This window comes from Limulus polyphemus, unplaced genomic scaffold (assembly GCF_000517525.1).
Source record: "Limulus polyphemus unplaced genomic scaffold, Limulus_polyphemus-2.1.2 Scaffold1244, whole genome shotgun sequence".
NCBI classification, from domain to species: domain Eukaryota; kingdom Metazoa; phylum Arthropoda; class Merostomata; order Xiphosura; family Limulidae; genus Limulus; species Limulus polyphemus.
In genome coordinates, this window is record NW_013666854.1 from 194250 (window position 1) to 220673 (window position 26424).

At 35.8% G+C, this 26424-nt stretch overlaps 1 protein-coding gene across 1 annotated transcript in view; it reads left to right on the forward strand.

Moving 5' to 3' along the window:
• Positions 1–26424, forward strand: part of LOC106462766 (testis-expressed protein 11-like) — a 39213-nt gene extending 12789 nt beyond the window's left edge. Inside the window, exons 2-7 of the mRNA XM_022390093.1 lie at positions 3362–3435; positions 4794–5056; positions 10219–10450; positions 12132–12254; positions 13525–13641; positions 26151–26424. Of these exons, the coding sequence (XP_022245801.1) occupies positions 3362–3435; positions 4794–5056; positions 10219–10450; positions 12132–12254; positions 13525–13641; positions 26151–26330 (989 nt within the window). The 3' untranslated portion in view covers positions 26331–26424. The remainder of the gene's footprint in view (positions 1–3361; positions 3436–4793; positions 5057–10218; positions 10451–12131; positions 12255–13524; positions 13642–26150) is intronic.

Sequence of the window (26424 nt, forward strand, 5' to 3'; positions counted from 1 at the left end):
AGACATGATTTTCCGAATAAAACGTGGTCGGCGAGGTAAGCCAAAGGTGGTGCATGCCAACAGGATTTGGCGTTATCACGGTCCAGGACAATTCAATTGGAACGAAGTGAACAACAGAACAAAAGATGCCACTGAAGACGTGTCACCTGGAAAGGCCACTGTTGAAGAAGAAACTCTATTCGGTTTTGAGAAGGGAAACAGTGAAGCCCTTAATGAAGTTACTACCACTGATGTGACTGTTACCGATAATAGGATATTTCCTGATGGAGCAGATGAACTCCACATGAAGCAGAGACCAGTACGGAAGAAGTTACGTCTCGTAAAATTATGAGACTTTGTTGAATTTTAATTTTGTGTTTGTAAATTCTGTACATTTAATCAAGTTATTGTTAATTATCTATTGGTTTAATGTAAGTGGTTATTGTTCAGGATGAACAATTCTAAGGAAAGGGCAGTGTTAAAGACAGTGGAAGTCCTGTGATGCTGGTAACACGTCATGAGTTTCTAGAATAATCATGACTTTTCCTGGCAACTCTAGTCTTTTCCAGGCGCCCTCTATTTTAGTATATAAGCCCACCAAATAAGCAGAAATAAAATGGCAAATAGGGAGATATAAACACAAATAATTGAGTCAAGCAAGCGGTAGTGACCGTAAGTAAAGTGTGTGAATCATTGTGAATTATAGCTTTTGTTAAGTTAAAGTGACTGTGGAAATTTTGTGTATTGCAAAGTTGTATTGAGAAAGAATAAACTAGTTTTATTTAAGAAGGGACTTGTATCGCTGAAGTTTCTCGGAAATAACTTCTACAAGAAATTAACAAACCAACAGAGACGTAACAATATTCTACTTTGCTTTCACACATGGGTTCTTAGAATTACTAAATGTAGTTTTCTCCCATTGATGTTGTGGTTGCATGAACCACTCGGGGAACAAAAAATTAGCTTGCTAATTCACTTTCTCTTATGAATGATAGTGCAGTTAATTCAAATAAAATAATAAGAAGTTCAAGTAGAAAATTGTAATGTTGTGTTATTAATTCATGCCTGAAATCTGATTTGTAAAAAGCTTAAATGAAACTGATAAAGATTATAATTCACTTGCATAATCTGATTTACACCCAAACAGTTATTGTTCATGAAAATTGATGATGCATATAACACCTGGACCACTATATGTCTATAGTATTCCAGCCAGCCTGATGAGTCCTGGTATTGAGCAAAAGGCCTTTTCGGCACTGGTGGATGTGATTTATATATTATAGCATAACATAGTATAACATTATGTGAAACATAAATAACTGTAGATATCAATTCAATCTCAGGCTAGGAGTAGTCATTGACCAATGTAATATGTATAGGATCAGTAGACACTTCATCCCTGCTATCAGCAAACTTTGTTCAGGTTAAACAGAGAGCAGTGTCCTGCTATCAGCAAACTTTGTTCAGGTTAAACAGATTGCAGTGTCCTGCTATCAGCAAACTTTGTTCAGGTTAAACAGATAGCAGTGTCCTGCTATCAGCAAACTTTGTTCAGATTAAACAGATAGCAGTGTCCTCAGCCTGAGGCTTTAGGTGCTCATGAAACTGCATATTTATTTCAAAATGTGCATCCTGCTTTTCATTAGTTTTATTTCCATAACAAACAGTGACAGTGTACTATCTGTATTTACAGTATACTATAAAACACCACTTGCACATTCACTGGTATCACTACCTCCTTCTCAAAATGCATGCATGCTGTCCTCTCTTCTTAGATATAATCTGAACAATACTGAATGTTTTTATCACAGAAATTTATTTCACCTGCAACACCAACAAAACTGGCTGCAAGTTATTCATTCTCCGAGATACAATGCCTGAACAAAACTTCAACTCACATCTAGCTTGTGCCATTTACCATAATGAACTTTGTACTCTCAGAGAAGAGGTGACTGTTGTTGGTGTACTTGATATATGTGAGTGACATCCTTTACTAGAAGTTCAACCTTGTGTCCATATATCATTAATGGCACATACTGTGCACCTGATGCCAAATCCATTGTAATATGAAACAGCCATCATAGCATTGGGTGGAAGCTGACTACTGTGTCTGTTTGAGAAAATAACCATATCCAACATAGGTTCACTAGTTTAAATTAGTCGAAGCTGCTCCAGTCATAGCATGGCATTATCTTTCTGCATATGCTGTGGTATTGGTTGGAATGTCACTTTAACCTGATACTTCTGTCTTACAACAGGATTTGTATATTCATGTAACAAATGATCACATAAGTCACAGTTGAAGCAGGGGATCCTTAAACTCCTGCAGACATATTTTATAATCCAACTCCTATTGCATTAGCCACATCAACTCAGGTCTAAGCACATGGAATGTAGAATGGTGAAATCTCATGAATAAAAAAATTAATTGCAGAAAAAGTTAAAGATTTTGCTCAGTGTGTTTTTGTTAAATTTTTCAATATGTCTGATGCTTCATGCAGATATTACATTTTGATGAACATGAATTATTTATGAATATCTTAGATACAAATATAATACTCAAAAATGGAAAGTGAAATATAAAATCACGATATTTTTCATAAAAATATAATAAGAAATAACTGATACACTTCGATGCTATCTAAAATCAAATATCAACCTTAACATCCAATCTAATACATCTCTGAGACCAAAAAATGCATTCAGGATTTGTGGCTATGGGTTGTCCAGCAAAGTAATTCTAACGGAATAGGCCAGCAGTTGAAGTGTCTCCTGTGCAATGGATGTGAGGGCAGAAGACAAAAGCTAATTTAATCATCACATTCAGAATTAAAAGCTTTAACAAGTGTATCACATAGCAGCTTTGACTTGAGCACTAGAAGGAGAACATTTTGATTATAGGATACAAAACAATTTGATAATTGTTCTCAAATTTATTTTCAAACTTTAACATTATTACATAGGGTGTTCAACTTAGCTTTAGTAAGACATGTTTTTAGTCCCTTCTTAATAATCATTTATATAGCTAAAAGCTTCATAGAGCATGACAACGAAAATTTACTGTAAGGGAATCAAAGCAATTTCAGCAAGAATAATTAATATGTGCTTGCCAACTTCAACTAAATTTCTTGGTGATCTTTTCATAACTCAGAACATACAAAGATCAGGGTTACTGCTTTCTCTTGATCAACTGGCACAATTATTGACAAGCTATTTTGGATTTTAATTGATTCAAAGGTCAAATGTATTTTTAATGCTTTAATATCAGTTTTTGAAATTTTTGTAGTTCATGTATATCATACAGTTAAAAAAAAGAATTTTCTTTTTGTAAATTGACTTTCATGAAATAAGGTATAAAACATATTGGAATATATTATTTCAGAAAATGGCAATCATGTCTATAAAGACATACTGAGTTGTGTGAATAAGGCTGGATTATTTTTGGATATACAAAAGGTCAGTGTTTCAAAGCTGAACTAATATTTGGTTCCAGTTAAAAGCAACTCAACTAGCAAAATATACATTATTGTATAAAAACGTATGAAAAGGAAATATTAATGAAATATTTTGTAACAGTTACTATATGTTAATGGATGATAACTAAGATTATTTTTAAGTTACATATATCTCCTGTTCCTAAATAATTTATACATTTTTAAGCAACTGTTAGGTTATATATTTTTTCAATTTCATTTTTGTTAATCTAAATTGAAGTTGTATTAATATTTGTTCATTAATTGATATTTTTTTGCAGAATATGTAAACTCCATAGTGTATTTAAATTATTCAATTAAACCAGAAGAAAAATGTTTCAAACTATGATTTTTACATTAAAATGATAATTCAAATAGTATATTAACCCTATGTGCATGGTGGAAGTCGAGGTGCATGTTCACAACCTTTTACAAAGTGCCATTCAACATGGTATTATGTATTTGATGTCAGAGTTATCAGCTATTCATTTTACCTTACTTTTTCTGATTTACTGACAGTTCATTGTAGAGGGGAGTAAGTATCAGATACAGTATACAGAGATACTGAGAAAAGCTGTTGATATACATTTTGGAGGCTATAGAGCTTATGCAAATGTGACATACAAACTGTATGATGGACAAAAGTATTTTTATTCTTCACATGAACAACATTTTGGGCTTCAACTTTTCAGAGTCTGAGTTGGACTAACATCATCAATTCACAGATATATCATGAGTACAAATATTTTTGTAACACATCTGATTTTTTGTTTTTTGTACAACATAGTTGTACATTTTACTAAAAGCTTGCTATATTTTGTGTAGATACACATAGTAAATTTGGAACTTCTATCAACATTCCTTCTTCAATAGAGGTCTGTCTAGTGAACTGATTCTGAGCACATTTGGTTAATAATGAGTTAAATATAAAAGTTCTACAATTTAATGTTATTCTTATTTTTAAAATTTTGGTAAATACACTGTTGAGAGTTTTATATGGGATCTGTGTTAAACATATGAAACATTTTTACTTAGGTGCATTGAAGACGTTCAGTAGGCATGACACTATTATAAAGTAATGTATCAAAAACTAAAATAAAACCAACTTTTAAAATGCACAATAAAACTTCCATTTGGTCATAGGCCAAATAAAATTTTCATTTTGAATTTTAAATGTTATCCTATTTTTAATGTTAAACTAGTTACCTTGATTGAATTTTCAAATTGACGTATTGTTTATTAGTTTTGTAGATTTCATAAATATACATTATGGGCAAATATTGTTAGCCTTTTTCATTTGAAAATTAATAATTGCAAATTTCTTTAAACAATTTTTCTCAGGATCAGAACAACAGTGTTGATATCCAAGAAGAAAGTGGTTGGTACATGAAAGTGTGCTGGAACCTAGCTTTACAATCTGATGTACCCTCAGATGTTATGTTTGACTTGTTTAATCAGTGCTGTCATTTCTTAAGTATTTGCAACATAGACATTGATGCTGCTAGTCAGATTCGTTACAAGACCTGTCTGCTAATGGCTGCAGCCTCTGGAATTAATGCAGCTAATCAGGAAAGTAATTCCGAAGTTAGAGAAACCATTACCAGGTTACTAGTAATTTCCAGGTTCTTTTTTCCCCATCACTTATCCCAGCTGTATCATTTTCTTATTACCTCCTACCTATTGTTTATATAGTAAAAACTGTTGTTTAATTGACTAAGTTCTTAAAATTAATATGTATTTTGAGTATAGGTAGTCATGTTATATTATCATTAATGCACTTTTCAGCATATGATTAAGTTTTCAGGTCAAATTCACAAAGAAAACTTATTTTTTGCTTTTTAGTATATTATTTTTAAATTTACTGTTTAACTTTGTATATTTACTTCTTTAATATTAGTAAAGAATAGTTAATTAATTTGCTTATGGAAAGAAGTTTTATGATTTACTTTAGGCATAAGAATATAAGAAAAACATTCAAAGACCATTTGGTCCATAAGGATCGTCCTCATAAAATGAAATTCATTGCAGTTCTTCACATTCATATTTCTGTTGAATGAACATTTAACAGAATTCACATTATGACACATACCAAATAATCAGACAAACTGTTAAACAAGTTTATAATTAATCCAAAAATAATTTTATTGAAAAACAAGTCTGCATCTATAGGTTCCCAAATATTAAATTATTACCTATAGTGTTAATATTTCCAATGTTTTCATTTCACCACTCAAATAGACTACCTACAGTAATATTTTCCAACTCTACTTTTAAACACCCGAGTTAAACCTTTCCTTATATTGTTCATATTTCTTGAGCTAGATATTATTCTATTAATTATAGTAATTATTCTATTATCTCATCTCTGTGATCTTTTTCAATATATTGATAATGTTTCTGTAGTAAGAATAACACATCTGCTGTCTGACCTCCAGATGAGGAATCAATAGAGTCTGAAAAGAAATTACATTATCCATATTACTTTTATAAGAAAAACATTCCCAAGAACTTATGAGCTCTATTTGCTTTTTGTTCCCCATGTCACTTTATAGATGGGCTTAGAGTATAATCTCACACATGAGAAGCATAAACCATTTCCATATCCTTTGTGAATAAACTGATGTTTCTCTGTATTAAAATTTTTTGTTGTATTTTCTCTTTGTCACTAGGCTGACAAGATGAAAACATTTGTTAGCTCAATGAGCTAACATTAAATGTTTGTTTTCTGTTCTGAGAAGCAACTAGCAAAAAAGTCTAGTTCTAATACGGTATCTTACCTCTGCTTACATGTTCAGTGCTACCTTGAATTCACAGGTATCCCACAATCAAGCTGATTTTGTTCCCATGGCAGGAATTCACTACTTTTCATCCATTTACTTTCTTCACCCCATTGTCTCCTGTACTGATATTCTTCCCATTACCTCGGAATCCTGCTACTAGTTAGTGTTTATCTGAGGCTGTGCAGACTCTGCTATCACTGAAAGCTATCGATCCTGTCAGTCAGCCTTTCCTCAGATTTTTAGTCCAGGCTTTTTCTCATTCCCAAAAAAACTGGAGACTGGCATCTGTGATCAATCTGTCCAGCCTCAACCAATTTTTGGATCTCCCCAATTTACCATGGAGTCCTTTCTCACAGAGGTGAGCATTTTCTATAGGACCAAGGTAAATGTCTCAATTGCTTATCTACATGTTGATATTTCTCATCAGTTCAGATGCTATCTTTGGTTTGTAAACTACAGGGTTGTGTATCAGTTTTGTGCCTTACCTTTCAGGCTTGATTCAGCATCATATGTATTTTGTTTGGTGGTCAGAGCCTTTGCCCAACTCTGCATGATCAAGGGTTGTGTTTACACCACTACAATGACAAGTTGGTCCTGTTAGCTCATTCTGAACTGGAGTCTTCTCAACACACACATCTGCTACTGGTAGGATTAACTTGTATTGGTTGGATTCTTTCCTTTTGCCTACCCAATATCTTATCCACTTGGGTGTATTTTTCAACACTCACATCAGTTCAGACCAACTATTTTCACTTCATCTCTGTTTGATGACACTGTCAGTTCTCCATGCTTTTGCTGCTCCTTTCTTTCTGCATGTGAAGTTATATTGCTTTTGGGTACTTGGGTCAGGCACATATGCATTTTCTTCAGTGGACTCTGCACAACCAATCCCTAATTACCCTTCCTATTCCCTTTATAGGCAATGTGCATTGGTGTTTGAACAAGGACAACATGATGATAGGAGTACCACTTCCTCCACCTCATCTGGATTTGCATCTATTCACAGATGCTTCTCTACATGGTTGGGGTGTGTGGATCAATCAGCAGGAGGCTTCCATGCTACAGACAGTTGTCCCCAATTGAAAAGTCTTACCATATAAACATCTTGGAGCTTCTGGTAGTATATCATGCTTTGGATCATTTTCTTCCTATTGTACAGAACCAACTTGCCATGATCCATTCAGACAATTCCATGGTCATGGCTTATATCAATCACCAAGAAGGCACCTGTTCCTGTTCCTTTTTAGTCAAGCATTAGAACTCATTTTTTGTACAGTTGTCTCCTTTTGTGTCATGTTATGGGTGCTTTAAACCTCATGGCAGATTTCCTTTCCAGACCCAACAAGGTTTATCCCATGGAATGATCTCTTGACCCTCAGGTTTTCAGATAGCTATGCAATCAATGGTGTACTCCTCATCTGGATGATTTTGCCACTTTTCTCAGCACCAAGTTACCTCTTTTTTGGTTCCTCATCCTCAGGCCCTGGCTGTATATGCTTTCAGTCAGGACTGGACCAACTGGTACCTTTATGTTTACCCTCCCATCCTACTCCTTCCCAGGATGATTTTGATCATCAATGCCACTCTATGTTAGATTCTTCTGATTGCTCCTTACTGGCCAGTGCAACCTTGGTTTCTTCATCTCATTCAGCTCCAGACTACCCCCATTGCCTCTTTCTCTCCAACCCTAATCCATCAACCTCAGTCATCAGTCCTTCATTCCTCCCTTCACACCCTCCAACTTCATGCCTGGCATTTATCAGGTCCCTAAGAAGGTGTTCTGGATTATTTAGTATCTCACCTCCATTTTAGCTTGGACCATTTTACCTTCCTCTCTGTAGTTGCATGAACGTAAATGTAATGTCTTCCACTGTTAGTGTTTGAGTATAGATTTTTCCCTTTCTCAGCCACAATTCCTCATATTACGTATTTTCTCACCTGGCTGCACAATCAAGGGACTTCTTTCTCTCCTAGCACCCAGCTTTTGTGCAGTTTTATCTGAAGGGTGAGGTTGCATATCTTTTATAGAAACAATCCACTTCTGTGCAGTTGGATCCAGAGGTTGATGTTGTGTTCCAGCTGTTGTGCAGTCCTATCCGGAGGATGATATTGCTTTGGAGTAGATCCATCACATTGCAGTGCACCCTTCCAATTGGGATCCCTTGTGCTACCATCACCTGGATGTCCATTCCCAGTGAGTGGTTTTGAGTTAGAGTTGGACTAATCAACATAAATCCTCACATGTATTGATTGTGATTCTTTATCTTAACTCAATTTTCGTAATTTTGCCACCTATTCTCCACCTCAGTGCAGTGGGTCCCAGAAGTTCATGTTGCAGTCCTATCAAGAGGATGATGTTGTTTGGGGCAAAGGTTCTCTCTCTAGCACTCCACCTCAGAGAGCTTCCCGTACCTGAGTCCACTGTTGTATAGTAGGGTTCCAGTCCAATTGGGTTTAATTTGATGTGAACTGCCACACTGGCACATCCCTTCCTACCATCATTCGGATGTCAGTTTCCGGGATGTATGGTTATGGTGATGGATTTGCACACATGTCCCGTTTCATAGTTCAGTTTGAAAAAGTATTTACTTCCATTTGACTCAACTTGATGTCAAGACAGTGTGGAACTTCCTCCTACCATGGGTCAAATTTGTTATTCCCAATGCCACTTGGTTTTGGACTGCAATTGACTAGCTGCATATGGTCCAATGCACCCTAGCCACTCTACACCTTGGGGCACATCCATTTTCACTTTCCCTACATTCTTGTCTTTGGATGGTTCTTCTATAGTCATTTTTCACCAGGAATGAGATTAAGATATCTTGTGGTTTGAATTTGCACCCACCTGATTTTTCATTCCCTTTTTGATTGTGTTCTTAAGTGTGCTCCATCTATGTATGCAACACTTATTTCTACACTGGGTGCTGAGTTTCCCTGGTTCAGGAGTGGTGCAGTCTCCCATGCGTGTTCCTTTCCCAATGGGAATCACACTTCATGAGTGTTCTTCATATGCTTTTGTAGGATACTTCTTTATATCCCTTGCACCAGTCCCTCCACCTATTCAATGTGGGATTCTAGTGAGCGGAGGTAAGCTACTGTATCAGAAGTTACTATTTCTTTACACTGAAAATATATTTCCAATAGGTTTTAACCTCCTTTCACACTTCTCACCCTTTCTCCCCACTTAAAACCAGTGCTTCCTTTCTGCCAAGTCTTGAAGTTATATGTCAGTAGAAACAAACAAAGAAAGTCACATGCATCGGGAGGGTATGTCACACCTCTATTGGTGGAAGGTTGTCGCATGACAATTTACATGTGAAATGTATTGAACCATGTTGATTGTGGGGTACATGGGTATTCAAGGCTAGCAGAATGCAAAAAACTTTTTGCATATAGAGGGCAGCACTGAACGAGAATAGCTATAAATGTAGAGGAGATAAGTACTTATCGAAATATATTTTCATATTTTTCAAAGCTAACAGTATTTTCTTTTTATGTATCCAATTCAGGTTAGTTTTGTGCCTGTTAATTCTTTGTGTAAGTATTATTAGTTAGCTTTGTGATCTTGTAATAAAAAATAAATATTATCCTGTAATAATAGACTTATAGGCTTGGAAGAGAAGGTAGTACTTTTATTAAAACTTTAATAAACTGCATTTGTCTGGAGTGTTGTGTTGGATAAGTTTGATAAGTTTGTGTTGGATAAGTGCTGAATCCTTCAATCCACCATCCATCATGCAGTCTATTAAAGATTCAGTGCTATCACTGTATGCCTAATTTTATGTTGCTGAGGTAATTAATGATGATATTCTCTTGAACAGTTTTTTTCATGTTATTATGAGATGGAAGACATTATCAATGTACCCTTTAGTAACAGTATTCAAATATGTGTTGTGAGCTTTTTCAAAGATAGTATCCATTTCTTTTCTAATATTACAGATCAAACAGTAGTATGAGCGACTGTATATGTTTGAATTTACATTTAGGAAAGTCTTAGCCATTACCTCCGAATGCAAACAGTTAGTTGGAATATTAGAAACCAATAGTGCAGTGGGTGATGATATGAAAAAAATTCCAACTTTAAAGCTTCTTCTTCTTTATGAATTTGAAGCCAAGACAATAATTAAATGCTCAACTTTGGAATGTACTTTTGAAGAAGCCTTGGTGTTCCCTGATATGGATGCTAAGTCATTTGAAGTCTTAGCAGCTATTGCAAAAGTAAGTGCACAGACAACTTCTGTTTTTGATGTTTTCAAATATATTTTTTTACAAAATATAACAGGATTATGGATAAAAGTAAAAAAATATTGTAATTTAGCAATTGTATTCAGAAACATATTGCTAACTCATATACCCTTAGAATTTTTCATCAATTGTATACTTTCCCTATATAGTGATACATTTAGTTCATGTGAATTATATATTCTATATTCACATGTGGCTGTTAATAAATGGAAAAACGACTAATTATTTCAAAATCACAATACCATTGAACAATTGTGAAACTAGTAAAATCATTCTGAATGGTTGGTGTGAAGTATTTTGTTAATGAAAATGTAAAAATTTTTATTCTTCTTGCTCTATTAATTAATTCATATCTTGTTGAAGGCTATTTCAAGTGGTAACTAATTTTTTATCACACTCAGGTGTATTTTAACTGCTAATTATTGGAGACTCACAAAACATTTGGGGTCAGATTAGTATCTTTATCACAACATTAGTTAACCATTTATTAAGTAAGGCCTATATTTGCCAAAGAGATAAATTAACACATTAACTTGGGTACATTTTTTGCTTTAGTGTAATTAGGGCTATACTTTACCATACTTAATACTATCAATAAATAAACTTATAATGTTATTCTACAACGTAACATTAGATGTTTTTAAAAACTTTGATAATCTTTTAATATGTTGTACAATATGTCTACTAAAGTGCATATACATTTAGATAATTAGGTGCGTGCACATTTTCAGAACAGAAAGAAATTGAGTATTATTGTAGTAGATTGATCACAATATAATATTATCATTGATAGTGTTGTGTAGCTGCTTGTCTGTTAAATTCCCATAGATATTCTTTCCGAGAAACTTCAGCTGTACAGGTCCTTTCTTGATTAAAACTAGTTTATTCTTTCTCGATACAACTTTGAAATACACAGAATTTCCACAGTCACTTTCAACTTAACAACCTTTATAACACACGCTATAAATCACAGTGATTCACACACTTTACTTATGGTGCCTACTGTTTGCTTGATTCAATTATATATCTCTTTATTCTATCTGCATATCTCTTTATATCTCTTCAATCGTGCTGGTTTTTCTCGCCAGGCTTATATATTAAAAAAAGAGGGTGTCTCGAACAAACTAGAGTTGCCAGGAAAATTCATGGTCCTTCGAGAAACTCCAGCGCACATGCTCACAGCGTTGCATGACTTCCGCTGTCGTAACAATAGCAATTAGTAATATTGCTTATTTTTTTATTTTTTAAAAGATGTCAAAATGTTTGAAGAAGTATATATATGACCCTTTTGCAGGAATTGTGGAAAATTAGAAAGTCAAATGAAATAAGAAAATTTATGTTTGGTTGATTTATTGAATATTACTTTTATTGAAGAAAAATATCTACAAATCATATATTATTGGGTTCAGTGTGAAAATACTCCAATCAAAATATGCCCAGGTGGTCTTCAGAAGAGATATAATTGGCATAACAGACCTGTGGTGAACAAGAATTTAAAAACTCAAACCTAACTTTCTGGTTCAAATATTAACTAGTTTTTGTAACAGACATTCAAAGTATATTATATAGAACATTTTATATATATACAAAAACTGTAAAAAGGAAACTGTTTTAAAGTTAGATTTAAATTAATAAGTTTTGCTATTGTTTCTAGAAGAGTGGATTATGGTGTTTCCGAATTGTTGTTAGAGCTTTAAAAGTGTCAATAACAAAACACCTGGAGAATGAAAACTGTGATTTTATACAACTTAGTAAGGATTATCATTCTTTAATTGAGGTAAGGATACATTTGTAAAACTGAAACCAAAAATACTAGAGTGTTTGGAAAATAGCAAGAGAAAATTGACAGTGCTGTGTAATAAATAATTTCATACATAATTGTAACATATCTTTTCCAATAAAAATTTTCTTAAAATTACAGTAATTTACTACAATAACAGCACTGGACCAAAAACATCATTATTGTAAATGTGTAAAGTGCAATTAATCTCAGTGTTTATGCAGCTCTTTGATACTGCTTTAAGATTAGATACATGTTAATTGTATTCATAAACTAATATTTCAATATATTAATTTTTATTTACAGAATCTAAGTATAGTTAATTTCAAAGACGAAATAATTTGGTATGACGTTACAGAAAAAGTATTCTATTTACTCTGCATGCCTTATATTTTATTTTATTTTTTAAGTTAAAACTCATATTTTTCAAATTTAATAAGTTTTATAGCCAAATAGTATAAAGTTTATTGTTATATTAGTCTTGTACATAAACATGATGTATATATTATGTTTAAATATATGATACTTAAAAGGTTGTATGTAAACCTGGCTCTCCCATGGAAGTCAATGTACTGTAGGAAATAAAAACACTATAAGTCAAACAGAATCTAAGTGTGTAGGTGGATTTATGAACGAGAAGCTTTTGTAAAGATTTTTCAAGGACAGTTCAAGATATTTTTATTATTCTGATAATGGATGCAAATCTGGATTTTGGAGATGACAGCTGTGTTTGAATCCATGCATTAACACTATATACTTCCTGCACTTTGGGTGTTTTATAATAATAACAGTCAATCCCTTAGTGTGAATGGCAGGTGTTAGAGTACTACTGAGTGGCTGCCTTCCCTCTGGTAAGTAGTTCAAATGTAGGGATGGTGACAGATAGCCTTAGTAACCTTGCCATAAAGATAAATACAAATATTGATATTTTGATAATCTCTTGTACACATGATATCATCTATAATCTGTTTCTATGTGTCTCTTCTATAATTATCTTCTACAAAGCAAGGCCATGAAAATTATGGTAATGTTATAACTGACCTGTTTTTGTGTTTTTATAGGTTAGGTAATCTGTTATAAACTAATAAGAAGTGGAATTTTTTTTTTATGCTTCTCAATTATGATTTTTTTCACACAACTTTATTAGTGAAATTTTGTTTTACAATATTTTAAATATATTTTAGTACCATTAAAGTATAAAGGATCTGATGAGCTTTTTAATAGATACTATCATTTGCCTATATTCTCATTTGAACTATTTTCACAGGTGTTGTTTAAAGCTTATTCTGGAGCGATTGTTAGCACAGATAAAGAAGCTCAAAGATATGTATACGAAGTACTTAGCCTGGTGAAAAAAGCACAAGATCAGTACCCTGAGATAGAGGTAAGTCCTGTGGTTTTAATAGTGAAATATACACTGAATGGATATTTTATTAGGACTACCAGCTAATATCAGACTTTACCACTTTTACAACTAAAATAGCCTAGACTCTTTGTTGTAAAAACTCCACATGGCAAATTTCTTTGAATGTAGCCCATACATCAAAGAGTATGGTCTACATGCAGTCGGTTCATAGGTATTGGCAGAGGATTACGATACCCAATGTTCAAGTTTGTTTCAAAGGTTTAATGTATGTTGTTTGAGGCTCATAACATGGGGCCCAGGCCCCCAGTTGCACAGTGGTAAGTCTGCACACTTATAATGTTAGAAACCAGGTTTTGATACCCATGGTGGGCACAGCACAGATAGCCCATATTGTAGCTTTGTGCTTAATTACACACAAACAAATGTCATAAAATGGGTAGTGTTAATAGATATACAATAAACTAGTAAATCCCCCATTTTTACTTAAATTTGTTTTGGCTGAAACCTTGCAAAAAAATTAAATGAAAATGTGCACTTCACTCATTTATTATTTTAAAGAATCGTAATCAGGCTGATACACTATTGATTGAGCTGGTCAATAAAGATAACTGAAGTCACTAGTTTGTGTTTTAAACCAATTTTGTGTGACATATAAGTGCAGTAAATTGTTTCATTATCATCTTGGAAAAGCTTTACCCATCAGGGTAGATATGTAGAATTATTGGCTGGATATGATCAGCAACAATGCTCTGAATTTTATTAACTTTTTTTAACACTAGAAAGCCAGCATGGTTAGTTTAGTATACAGGATTGACTTGTGTGGGGTCATAGTAACCCATGCTGGTGTTCTAGAGTTAAAGAAATCAAAAGACTCAGCCATAAGAACATTCTAGTACACTAAATCTATCAATGTGTACTGTTGCAGTACTATTTATTTATTTATTGTTACTTTCATTAACAGTATTGTTTAAACTGTTTAATGTATCGAATGTTATTACTTTTTAGTATAATATTATTATTATTATAGAGATTGTTTTGAATTGTTAACTTAATATATGTATTTAAGACAAACCTAAATCTGGTTAACCCACATTAACAGCAAGGGTACCCAACTGATGAAACAATGCATTCTAATGTATATAAGTAACAGCATAATAAAAGTATATTTACTTAGCTATACTAATAGCCACGTTGATTTCAAGTTTTTATATAAGTTCATAGCTTGTTCTGATCAGAAGTTAATATTAATAATCAGTATCAATTGTCTCATGCTGTTTCTTCAGTATTTTTACACTACTGCCAATTTAGAAAAGGGTGAAATGTGATCCATACATCCAGTCATTCATTCTTTACTCTAAGCACTACTGAATCCAAACTTTCTTGTTTACATATGATATAATTGGTTTTTGGACTGTTTATCAGCTGTTATTGAAGTTTAGGTAATGTCCTTCACATAGTACATTTACAGATTATACAATCCATACTACTATTGAGAGAATCATCAAATAGGATACAGTCTAATATTGCTTGTATCTTATAAGATTGTCCAATCATTTTTTTCACTTAGTCAGTCACGACTGATTGGTAGTGTGAGCTATTCCTAGTGGCATAAATATTTTCATTTTATTTTCTTAGTGATAGACTCTGGCGCTGTCTTTAAACGACTTGAGAAAAATAAAGCCTTTCACACAACAATCCTGCTAGATGGGCACCCATTATTAAGTCTGTTTCAAAAGAGTGATCTTTGCATTTATAAGATTGTAGGTGTCACTTGACACACCAAACGATTAGTTTATTTTGCATACATAAACAAATGGAGGTTCTACAAGTATGTATATATGGGTCTTAATAAAGTGGCAAGTCAGCTAGTGTAAAGCACATTTATATTTAATACACTAAAATACAGATAAATTATGCTGCATAGAATATTGACAGTTGTGGAGCAGAATGAATTACAGGTACATGTTATGTTCTGAACTACTCTGGTTTTTCTTACCAAATTTTATGTTTCTTTCTTATACTGTTATTATGTTCTTGGTTATAAAACTTATTTTAGAAGTACATTTCAATTTTTATACCTTAAGACTGAAATTTTCTCAATACTGATGTTTAGTTATTAAAAACACTTCTTCATGTATAGCTGTCATATAATGATTATAGCATGATGTTAGATTGTAAATATCACTATTCATATATAGGTGTTATTTAAACACTGTACTGCAGAATTAAGCTGTAACAGTTATATTTCTTGTTTTAACGTTGGTTTTTATAGAGTTGATAATACTAGTATTAAATCTTTAATAGACTGCAATTGCTTGAAGTGTTTTTTGTGGATAAGGTTTTGGTTTCTTTGAGGAAGCCGACAGAAGAGAATAAAATGGCAGCCACCCTTAGAATCCAGGCATATGCATAACTGATATCTTCTACATACATATGATGTGTCATCAGTGTGTATAACAGGTGATCATCCAAGTCAATTTGATCCAGGCCTACAAACTTATGAAGCATGTTCTTCACAATTTAGAGTAGTTGCTCAGCCATACCATCGAACTGAGGTGAGGATGATAAGATTCAGTATGATTTTTCATCACAACTTGTACTTTACACAACTTGGCAAACAGTTGCCTGTTAAAGTTTGCTCCTTTATTTATATGGATCTCCTCTGGTGCTGCTCTGAGGCAAGCTATTCACTGTTCATTCAACAGTTTATGACAGTTTGAGTTAACATATCATTCAGCAAATATGCTTCAGCCCATTTAGTGTTGTCATTGATTATCATGCACAAGGTTGTATCACTTACTGTGGTCAGTTTTGGGAATAGGTCAGGTAATGTCTGGAATGAAGAACCAACAATTTGCTGTTGATTTTTCCTGGCAGGGATGTTTCTTTCTCTGAGCCACACATGAAATACAATGTGTACACCATTGGTACGTTCTTGTGGCCAAGAAAAAATGTCTCCACATCTTAGGTGTACTGTAAGATACTCCTTGATGCCCTCCAATATGTGTGTTGTGTAGAGTTCAGAGATTTAGACTCTTAAAGCTCTTGGGACTACTAGCTGCATCATGGGTTGTAACAACCATATAGTGCACTCACTCTGATATCTAATTAATCAAGTAATTTCCAGAGGTTACATATTTTGTATATTTTAGCTGTTCTTCTTGCAGCTTTTCCTTGGGCATAATCAGTATCCATTCACCAGTGGGATCCATGTTACTTGTATGGTTCTTTGTTATGGCTGAGACCTTAGATGTCACAGCAGCATCCTGTCCGAGATCTAGAAATTTGACAATCAGACAATGTGGCAAGAAAATTCATCTACATTTTCATGCAGTTGGCTCAGTCGATGTTGTAAAGTAAGATTGTACTCCTGCAAACTGTAATCCAACAAGCAATCAAACCTTTAAGGTTTCTTAATGACATGTATTATATCCATCCAATAGCAATTAATATGCTTAGTGAACCACTATTCCTTCATTGTGGCAATCAGCATACTGTTACGGCAGCGGAAGTCGTGTGACGCTTAGAGCATGCGCGCTGGAGTTTCTAGAATTTTCATGCAGTTGGCTCAGTCGATGTTGTAAAGTAAGATTGTACTCCTGCAAACTGTAATCCAACAAGCAATCAAACCTTCAAGGTTTCTTAATGACATGTATTATATCCATCCAATAGCAATTAATATGCTTAGTGAACCACTATTCCTTCATTGTGGCAATCAGCATACTGTTATGGCAGCGGAAGTCGTGTGACGCTTGGAGCATGCACGCTGGAGTTTCTAGAATTATCGGGGAACCCCGCGAATCTCCAAATATTTGCTAGATGACCTCTTTTTTTAGTACATAAGCCTGGCAAAGAAAGCCAGCGAGATATGCAGATAGATTGAAGATAGAGATAATTGAGTCAAGCAAAAAGTAGGCACCGTAAGTAAAGTGTGTGAATCACTGTGATTTATAGCGTGCGTTATAAAAGTCGTTAAGTGTAATACAAAGTTGTATCGAGAAAGAATAAACTAGTTTTAATTAAGAAAGGACTTGTATTGCTGAAGTTCCTCGGAAAGGATTTATATCAGAAATTAAGGAAATTATCAAACGAGCAGATGTGTAACAATATTTAAATAAAAAACAGATAACGTGTTCCAAAACCCAGATCCAACACAAGATATTGTTTTATATTAATAACTGCTCCACTAGATATTAAAATAAAATAAGATGATCTGCTTGAACACGTAGCTGTTCTAATGGATATTATACAAAAGTAAATGAATCATTCAAATGTCTAGCTCCTCCACAAGATATTAACACAAAATAAGATAAACAGTTTCAGCATCTGGCTTCTTCAAAAGATGTTTAAGCAAAATATGGTGAACGTTTTGAACACAAAGCATCTCAACAAGATATTAACACACAATAAAGTGAACTGGTTGAACATATATTTGCTCCACAAGATATTAAAACAAAACAACCTGAATTGTTTGATTATCCAGTTGCTCCAAAAAATACTAAAACAAAATAAGATGACCTTTTTCAACCATTAGCTCTTTCACAATATATCAACAAAAGTATAGCGTGTGTTATAAAGATTGTTAAATTTAAAGGGACTGTGGAAATTTTGTGTATTACAAAGTTGTATCAAGAAAGAATAAACTAGTTTTAATTAAGAAAGGACTTGTATCCCTGAAGTTCCTCGGAGAGAATTTATACCGGAAATTAACAAACAAGCAGATACTCAACAATACATTAGCTTATGATTTGCATATGCTATAAATGCTCAATGCCATCTTGTATGTGTGATAGCATTGCTCTGAATCTCACTCTCTGGCATCTTTATGTAAGATAAATGAAATGCCTTTCATAGGATAAGCTGACACTGGAATGTTAACCAAGGTACATTTTAGCACTTGAAATGACTGTGTACAGTCTTTATTCCATTCCAAAATGGGATTCAGTTTCAATCAATGCTGATAGTGGTTCTGCTATAGTTGTAATTTTTGTCACAAAATGCCTATAATAGAAAGCAGAGCCAAAGGCTTCTGACATTTTTCATATTTTTAGGCCTAGAACAGTCCACCACTGCTTGGAATTTAGCAGGATTGGTAGACTCTTTGTTTCCATGTGCTAAATGTCACAGAAACTGTACATGCATCCACATGAAAGGACATTTCTTTGGCTTCCGTTTCAGGCCTGTATCTCCTAAACTTTTAAATACCATGCCTAGATTTTCAATTGTAGCCTGAATTGTGTGCTACAATTAGCAAAATATCATCAATGTAATTCAGATGCCTTCCCACTGCAAGCTACATAATGTGAGTTCTGATAAAGTATTCTCCCTTCTCTCACAATATTAGCTTTTCTCTTTTGTGCTGCCCTCTATATCCGAAGTTTTTTAGAAATGCATGCAACAAGCCTTCATTTTCCCTCTGTTGGAACTCAAACACGTCTCTCATGCAAATCATCATGCATCAGTAGGAAAGCACTACTATCACGTGACACATTACTTCCTCTACGCAGCACTACGGAATTATCACTTCTCATTTGGCAACTGTCGAGTTCAAACATTCTTTTTTACATTGTTCAGTTACTTTGAAGTGGTTTGATTTATATTTTATTAACTTTATTCACCAACCCGTTGTGTGTGTGTGTGTGGGGGGGGGGGGTATATCGTTGCTCATTCGCTGGAAGATTGAGCAGTATATGAGCCAACCTCTCTTGCCTACTTTGGCCCACTTCCTCCTGAGCCTTTAGGGCCAGGCCAGGCTGAAAACAATTTTGATTGTTTGTCCCCCCTCTCAGTGGATGGAGTTCGCCATGTCTTCCCGTTCACTATCTGATGATTCAGCTCGTCCATCATCAGTCTTTTCAGACTTTGTCTCTCAGGTATGTGATGTTTTGTCTCTTACACCTGTTCCCTATGACCCCTAGACCTTCTCTCTTACATGAAGAAACTTCCTGGCCCTATTTAGTATTTTCTCCATTCACTTGGGCCGATTTGCCTCTAAACTGGGGGAGGGAGTTAGTATGCCTCATCCCCCACGGACTTTGAATCAGTTAACCCTTGCTTATTATTATTGGGCAGACTTTCCTTTTCTCGACCAACAGTTGTTGGGGTCGGTTCTACCTGTTTGGGGGGCGAACCCAGATTACCCTGTTCAACTTACCCAAACCCAATTTCTCACAATCGTCTCATCCTCGTGACCCTTGAGGGGTTTTCTGCTGAAATCCTCTCCATCCTTACTTTTACATTGGCTCATCTGTCGTCCTCAGCTCTTGCACTTCAAACGTGGTTTGTTTGGTGTTGAGACCTCTTGGCCCATAATGCAGGCCAAGGGTGGCCTTGGGCCATCAACATTCCACCCTTACAAAGCACGATCCGCCAACAGTAGTACTGACGACTATGTGATAGTTTCTGGCCCAGTGGGGGCTTGTCTCTTGAATTTCTTTCATCTGTGGGGACCTTTTCTTGCTGATGTCTGGGTTCACAAGGTGCTCTTAGAGGGATATGTTATCTTCTTTCTCTCCCTTCCTCCATTATCCAGTGTTCCCATTCTCTTCCCTAAACCTTGGGATCCCTCAACATGCTAGAACCTCATCACACAACAGGCAGTTGAACCAGTTCCACCAGTTTCACGGGGTTTTACTCCAGCCGGTTTGTGGTTCCCAAGAAGACCGAGGACTGGTGTCCTGTCATCGATTTATTCTGTCTCATAAAGTATGTTCACACTCCTTGCTTTACCATAGAGGCATGCCTTTTTTTCCAGGTCTTTGGATGATGAAGGTGGACATTTCCAATGCTTACATACACATTCCTGTGGTGGAGCATTCCCATCCCTTTCTTCAGTTTGTCTTTTAGGGGATTGTGTACCAGTTTCACACCTTATTTTTCGGCCTTGCCTCAGCACTATACATGTTTTGTCGTGTGGTCCGCTCCTTTGCTTGACATATTCATGCCATGGGGTTGTGCTTTTATGTTTATATGAATGACTAGCTTCTTCTTGCTCATTCCAAACAGGAACCGGCCTTACACACTCATCAGCTCCTGGCCGTAGCTTCACAGGTGGGCTGGTTGGTCAAATTGGAGAAGTCTTTCCTTTGTCCTACCCAATACCTTATCCATTTGGGTGTTTTCTTCAACACCCATCACAGTCGGACCAAACTTTCTCCTCTCTGGCTCCATTATATGGAATGGGCTGTTTGGAAAGCCCTGTCTGTTCCCACACTTACAGCTTGCAGGGTTCTATCACTTTTGATGATGTGGCCCTCCATGACCCCTCTCATACCCCTGGGCAAGGCCCATATGTGGTTTCTTCAATGGGTCCTTCACGATCAATGGAACCTCGCCCTGGATCCCTTGAATACTTCTATATCCCTTCCCTCATCCCTTGTTGATTGTCTCAATTGGTAGTTAAACAGGGCCCACATGTCAGTGGGGTCCCGCTTCCAGATTTACACCTGTTCATGGATGCATCCCTTCAGGGCTGGGGTGCCTTGGTGGATCACCAGGAGGTTTGGAGTCGTTGGTCTGTGGAAGAGAGTTCTCTTCACATCAGTGTTCTCGAACTCCTGGCTGTTCATTGGGCTTTGGATCACTTTCTTCCTCTTACCAGCCACCGGCTGGTTATGATCCATTTCAACATTTTTTTACCATAGTGGTTTATATCAATCAGATCCCTATGTTATTGCTATATGGATCTTCTTTATTGGGCCCACACACACATCACTTCATTTGATGGTATGTCATGTACCAGGTGCTTTCAATCTCATAGCCGATCGTCTTTCCCGACAGGATTGCATTTATCCCATGGAGTGGTCCCTGCATGCTACCATTTTTGGTGGCTCTGTTTGCATCTGGGTACACCCCATATCGATGCCTATGCCACCACCCTCAATCACAAATTACCTTGGTTTTGGTCCCTGGTCCCCCATCCCCGAGCCTTGGCTGTCGATTCCTTCAGTCAGGATTGGTCTCATCTGTTCCTTTATGTTTACCCTCCCACCTGTTTACTTCATGAAGTGGTCTCTCTCATCCATGGCACACCATGCACAGTCCTTCTGATTACTCCTTACTGGCCTGCTCAACCTTGGTTTTCTCAGTTGCTCCAACTACAGGTGGTTCCTCCCCTTCCTCTTCCCCTCCATCCCAACCTGCTCCATCAACCCCAGTCACCAGTGCTCCATCCCACGCCATCTGTCATCCTTCTTCACGCCTGGCTTTTGTCTGGTCCTTGGCGAGGAGTTCCAGTTTCTCTCACAGTGTAGCTTCACATTTGGCCTGTTCCATATGCCCTTTTTTTTTGGCTGTCTATCAACACAAATGGAGCTTTTATCTCTCCTGGGCATTGACTTGGGGTTTCCATTCTTCTCGCCCAACAGTTACCTGTATCTTCAAGTTTCTCATGTGGCTCTTTGAGAGGGGTTTTTTTTGGTCTCTTCTATTTTGGGGTTTTGGACAGCATTATCCCATACCATTTTTCCTGCTTTCACAAGGTCTACCTGCTTCCTGTCCTTTCCATGTTGATCCATTCCTTCTGACTCTGTCAGCCACCAAGGCATCCATCGCTCCTGGACTGGGACATTAACGTGGACCTTGCCATCACTTTACCTCTATGTGTTCCCTGTTTCACCTCTCTTTGAAGGCATATTTTTTTCTCCTTCTGGCCTTTTCGCCCCTCAATGTCACCAGGACCTTGTACCACTCCTCCTCTCTTATCCTTTATCTAGATCATGCTTTCCTTCTCAAGACCTCCACAGCTCAAGAAGGTCAGTTCTCCTTTTCTGCTATCTGCCTAGCTTCTATCTCTCACATCTACCCTTGTCCTGATCCGGATAAACTCCTCTGTCCTGTCAGTGCTTTCCATTGTTATATTGCTTACACAACTTCCTTCCGGGGTCCTTGTTCCTGCCTTTTTATCCCTTGCCAACCTTCCTCTTCCCATGATCATTCCCCCAGTTACTCTGACCAATTGGGTTCAATGTTTGATTCAGTTGGCGTATTCCTCCTTCCAAATCTCTTTCACGTTTTCTCACATTCAATCCATCACCTTACCTTCTCCCTTGCCTCTTGTCTTCATTGGCCATTGGAACATATTCTAAGATCTGGCAAGTGGACGACTCTACACACGTTCATCTCCCACTACCTACACCACATCACTGTTTCTGCTTCCTCAGAGTATTTCCTGCCACCTGTGGCTATTCTACAGACTTTGGCATGGCTGTGACATGAGGTAACTCCTCACTAATGCTTTCTTTTTTTCAGGGGCCCCTGCTTCAGCTTCACTTTGGATCCTGCTGTGTGGTAATTGGTGCCTGACCAGATATTCTGTCTGTACTCAGAATAGGTTCCACTTTGATGGCTATAACCATTCACAGACATCTTGCTATCAAATCCACATGGTAAGCCATGTTGATTCTTATACACTTTCCATGGCTATGTACACTCCTTCTTGAGATGGGGTGTTTCACATGATCACTTTAGTGTAAATTCCTTGTGATAGTTGTGTCATAATATGACTGTCCCGGATCATACCACTCATAGACGGCATAGGTAAAGCAGATGGATGAGTAACTATTTCCTGGAGTTAAGATGTTCAAATGCAGTTTACCCCTCTGATTGGATGCCCTCCTACCCTCACATGGATATTGGTACCCAACAAGTGAGATTTTGGAGATCAAGTGAACCAATCACATAAGTACTCACACAGGTTTTAGGTTGTTCATCTTCCCCTCTCGACTTGTCTTCTATGTTGTGGGTCACAGAAGATCTATGTGGCCTGTTCCTGCTTTTGTCCTGGGTTTTCCCTCTTTGGATGATGAGGTTGTTACCGACCTGGAGACATTTTGGGCTGGTTTCATGGTCATGGGGTATTAGTGCATGTGATGGACTTCCCTGGCTACTTTATGTAGGGTACATAAAGATGTCTAATGTAGTCCATTTAGTATTTATTACTTGATAGGTATCCTACATAAAGATGTCTAATGTAGTCCATTTAGTATTTATTACTTGATAGGTATGGTACCTATCAAGTAATAAATACTAAAATGATATTTAGGTATTTGCTACTTTAAAATGTCTACTTTCAGTTTCAGCAACACATTTTGTCAAAATACCCCTATATTAGTATTGAAAATCATAATTCTGAATTGAGAATTAAAATCTTCCCATAGCAACTGGCCTAGCAATGGAATTCATGGCTATTTGCAAGCTCTATGGTGGTAATTTTCTCAATTTTAGTGACACAAATTCAATGCATAATAAAGTGGCTGGTCGTAAAAGACAACAACCATGCTGAAATTGTTTGCTACCTTCACTCTGGTGAAGCTAACAAAGCTTCCAGTGAACAGTGTTCAACTCCATGTGATACTTCTATGATTACTATGTCCACTCCTTTGTCTTTTGCAAGTTGAATCCCTCACTGTAAGGTTTTATTTACTGCCAAAAACTTAAAAAGCTGGATGAATTTTCCTTTAATTCTACACTGAAGAAGTTTCAATGCCAAATAAAAAGAATGTCAGAAGAAAACAAAGGTTCCATGGGAACCAGCACATTGACAAGCCAATGCCTAAATGCAGCAGAACTGAACCACATATTACTACATGAGATCAGTCTTGAGAATGGAAAATTGTTAAAGCAATGGTGAAACCTTAAAGTAATGGTGAGTGACCTTCATTTTTAATCTCGTTTTTCTCCATTTCAGTTTTATTTCCCTACCTGATGAACAAAAGCAATTGTATTTTACTCAAATTTTCACACAAAACATCTTGGAAAATACTGCAGTGAATAAACCAAAACATGTGTTGTAAAAAGTTACACTCTAACTATAACAGGTCTGTAACTGGGGGATTAAATTGAAAATAAATACATTTTTTGTTTTTCTTTTCTTATGTGATAGTCTGACATTTCTAGTGTTAGGTTCATGCTTTTCCTCTCTTCTTAAGCTTTAAATTTATGTATAATTTAGTTGGGTAGTATTATTATTTTTCAAGATATTGTGTGTTTTTAAATAATCTGAATCTGAGCTCATTAATATGTGCATACTATTGAAATAATTTGTATAATTAATTGGAAATGAATTGTTTTGTGTTACTTTCAAGTTCATCATAGTTTGAGGTCCTTAGTTTATCCTAGTGTCCAAAACTAGTAATGCATACATCAATGGGTTATAAGCACATTGTTGAAATAAAAAATATCAAATAATAGTATACAAAATAAATCCTCAGTAATATAAGCCCTTTGAATAAAATATTTTAAAACAAAGATAGCATAACAACTGGATCTTTAGCATTGGACAAAACAGAAGAGTAACTCTCTACAAAATTGGCAATATAACAACATTAAATAAAAATAACTTTTAATATAAGAAGGAAACCTTGAACATAAATAATGAATAAAACTAAAGTAAAAGAAGGATGCATTATATATATATATAACATGTACAACCAATAAATTAATATATATATATATATATATATGTATATAAATACACACACACAAAATACACACCTACCTCAACAGCAGAAATTTAATCCATCTTAATGTACCTTAACTCTGATAGCAGATCCTCTAAAGCAACAGTGAATCACTGACTGGCTGCTGTGGTGTCCTTGATGATTTTTCTTGGGCCTTGGCAAAGACTTGCCAGTTTTCAGCAGATAGCAGATCCTCTAAAGCAACCGTGAATCACTGACTGGCTGCTGTGATGTCCTTGATGATTTTTCTTGGGCCTTGGCAAAGACTTGCCAGTTTTCAGCAAACTCTGTCTACAGCTAGTACACTTCTTCTTTTAACCAGAAAGGAGAATTGAGTATTCATTCCTGGTTCTGCATGGTTCTGGTTCATTTGGCAGCCATCATTTATCTGTGCCACTTTAGTAGCTGGATTTGCTGCACTGTCAAGACAGTGGCAATAGTGGTGGGTGGGGTCATGGGCAGTCAGTCATCAGTTGTCATTGGAGTCGTTGTTTGATTGATGTTGGCGTGGATGTCCTGCTCTTCATCTCGATAATGACCCACAGAGCTGTCGTCTCTCTCTGGTGCATTGTTGAGGTGGAAGCATTTTTGTTGACACTGAAAGCCCTCATCATCATTGTTGATGGTGCTAGCCAAGTGGTGGCAGACATCTTCAGTATCCCATTGAAAAATAAAGGAGGCTGTAACAGCAAATATATGACATCATTGACTCTCTCTGTATAGCCTTATGTGAAAATCATTATATCTGTCACTATTTTACACAAACATCGGAATTTATAGTGCTTATTTTTAACCATGAGTAGTACTGATCTATAGTTTTATATTAGGACATAATCTAGTTTTATGAGGTAACTATCAAGTTCGTAGTTTAGTATTAGGTAAACTCAAAATGAACTTTCATGTTTTAAGTACAACAGTCTCTATGTAATTTTATACAACTGTTCAGTTTGTAACTGAAAAACTAGTCTTTGATGTTATGGCATACTTTTTAAATAAACACTAGATTGTAGTGTTGAGCTGTAACCGCCACTATTATTTTATAATTTTATGTTATTGAAATTAAAACAGGTAGTGTGGCTGATGACCAAAACCTGGAACTTTGGAGTTCAGAATTACTTACAAGAAAATCTGGCCATGGCAAAAGAATGGTGTGGAATATCCTTTCAGCTTCTTCAAGCTCTCCCAACATTTAAAAATTCCTATGAAAACAAACTTCAACAACAGTACAAGAGGCTTTTTGAAACATAGCTTGCCAAACTATTATTTATGATGCTTCAGAATGTATAAGTGTTTTCAGTATTCAAGAAATAGTTGATTAGATTCATAATACAGTTATATATAT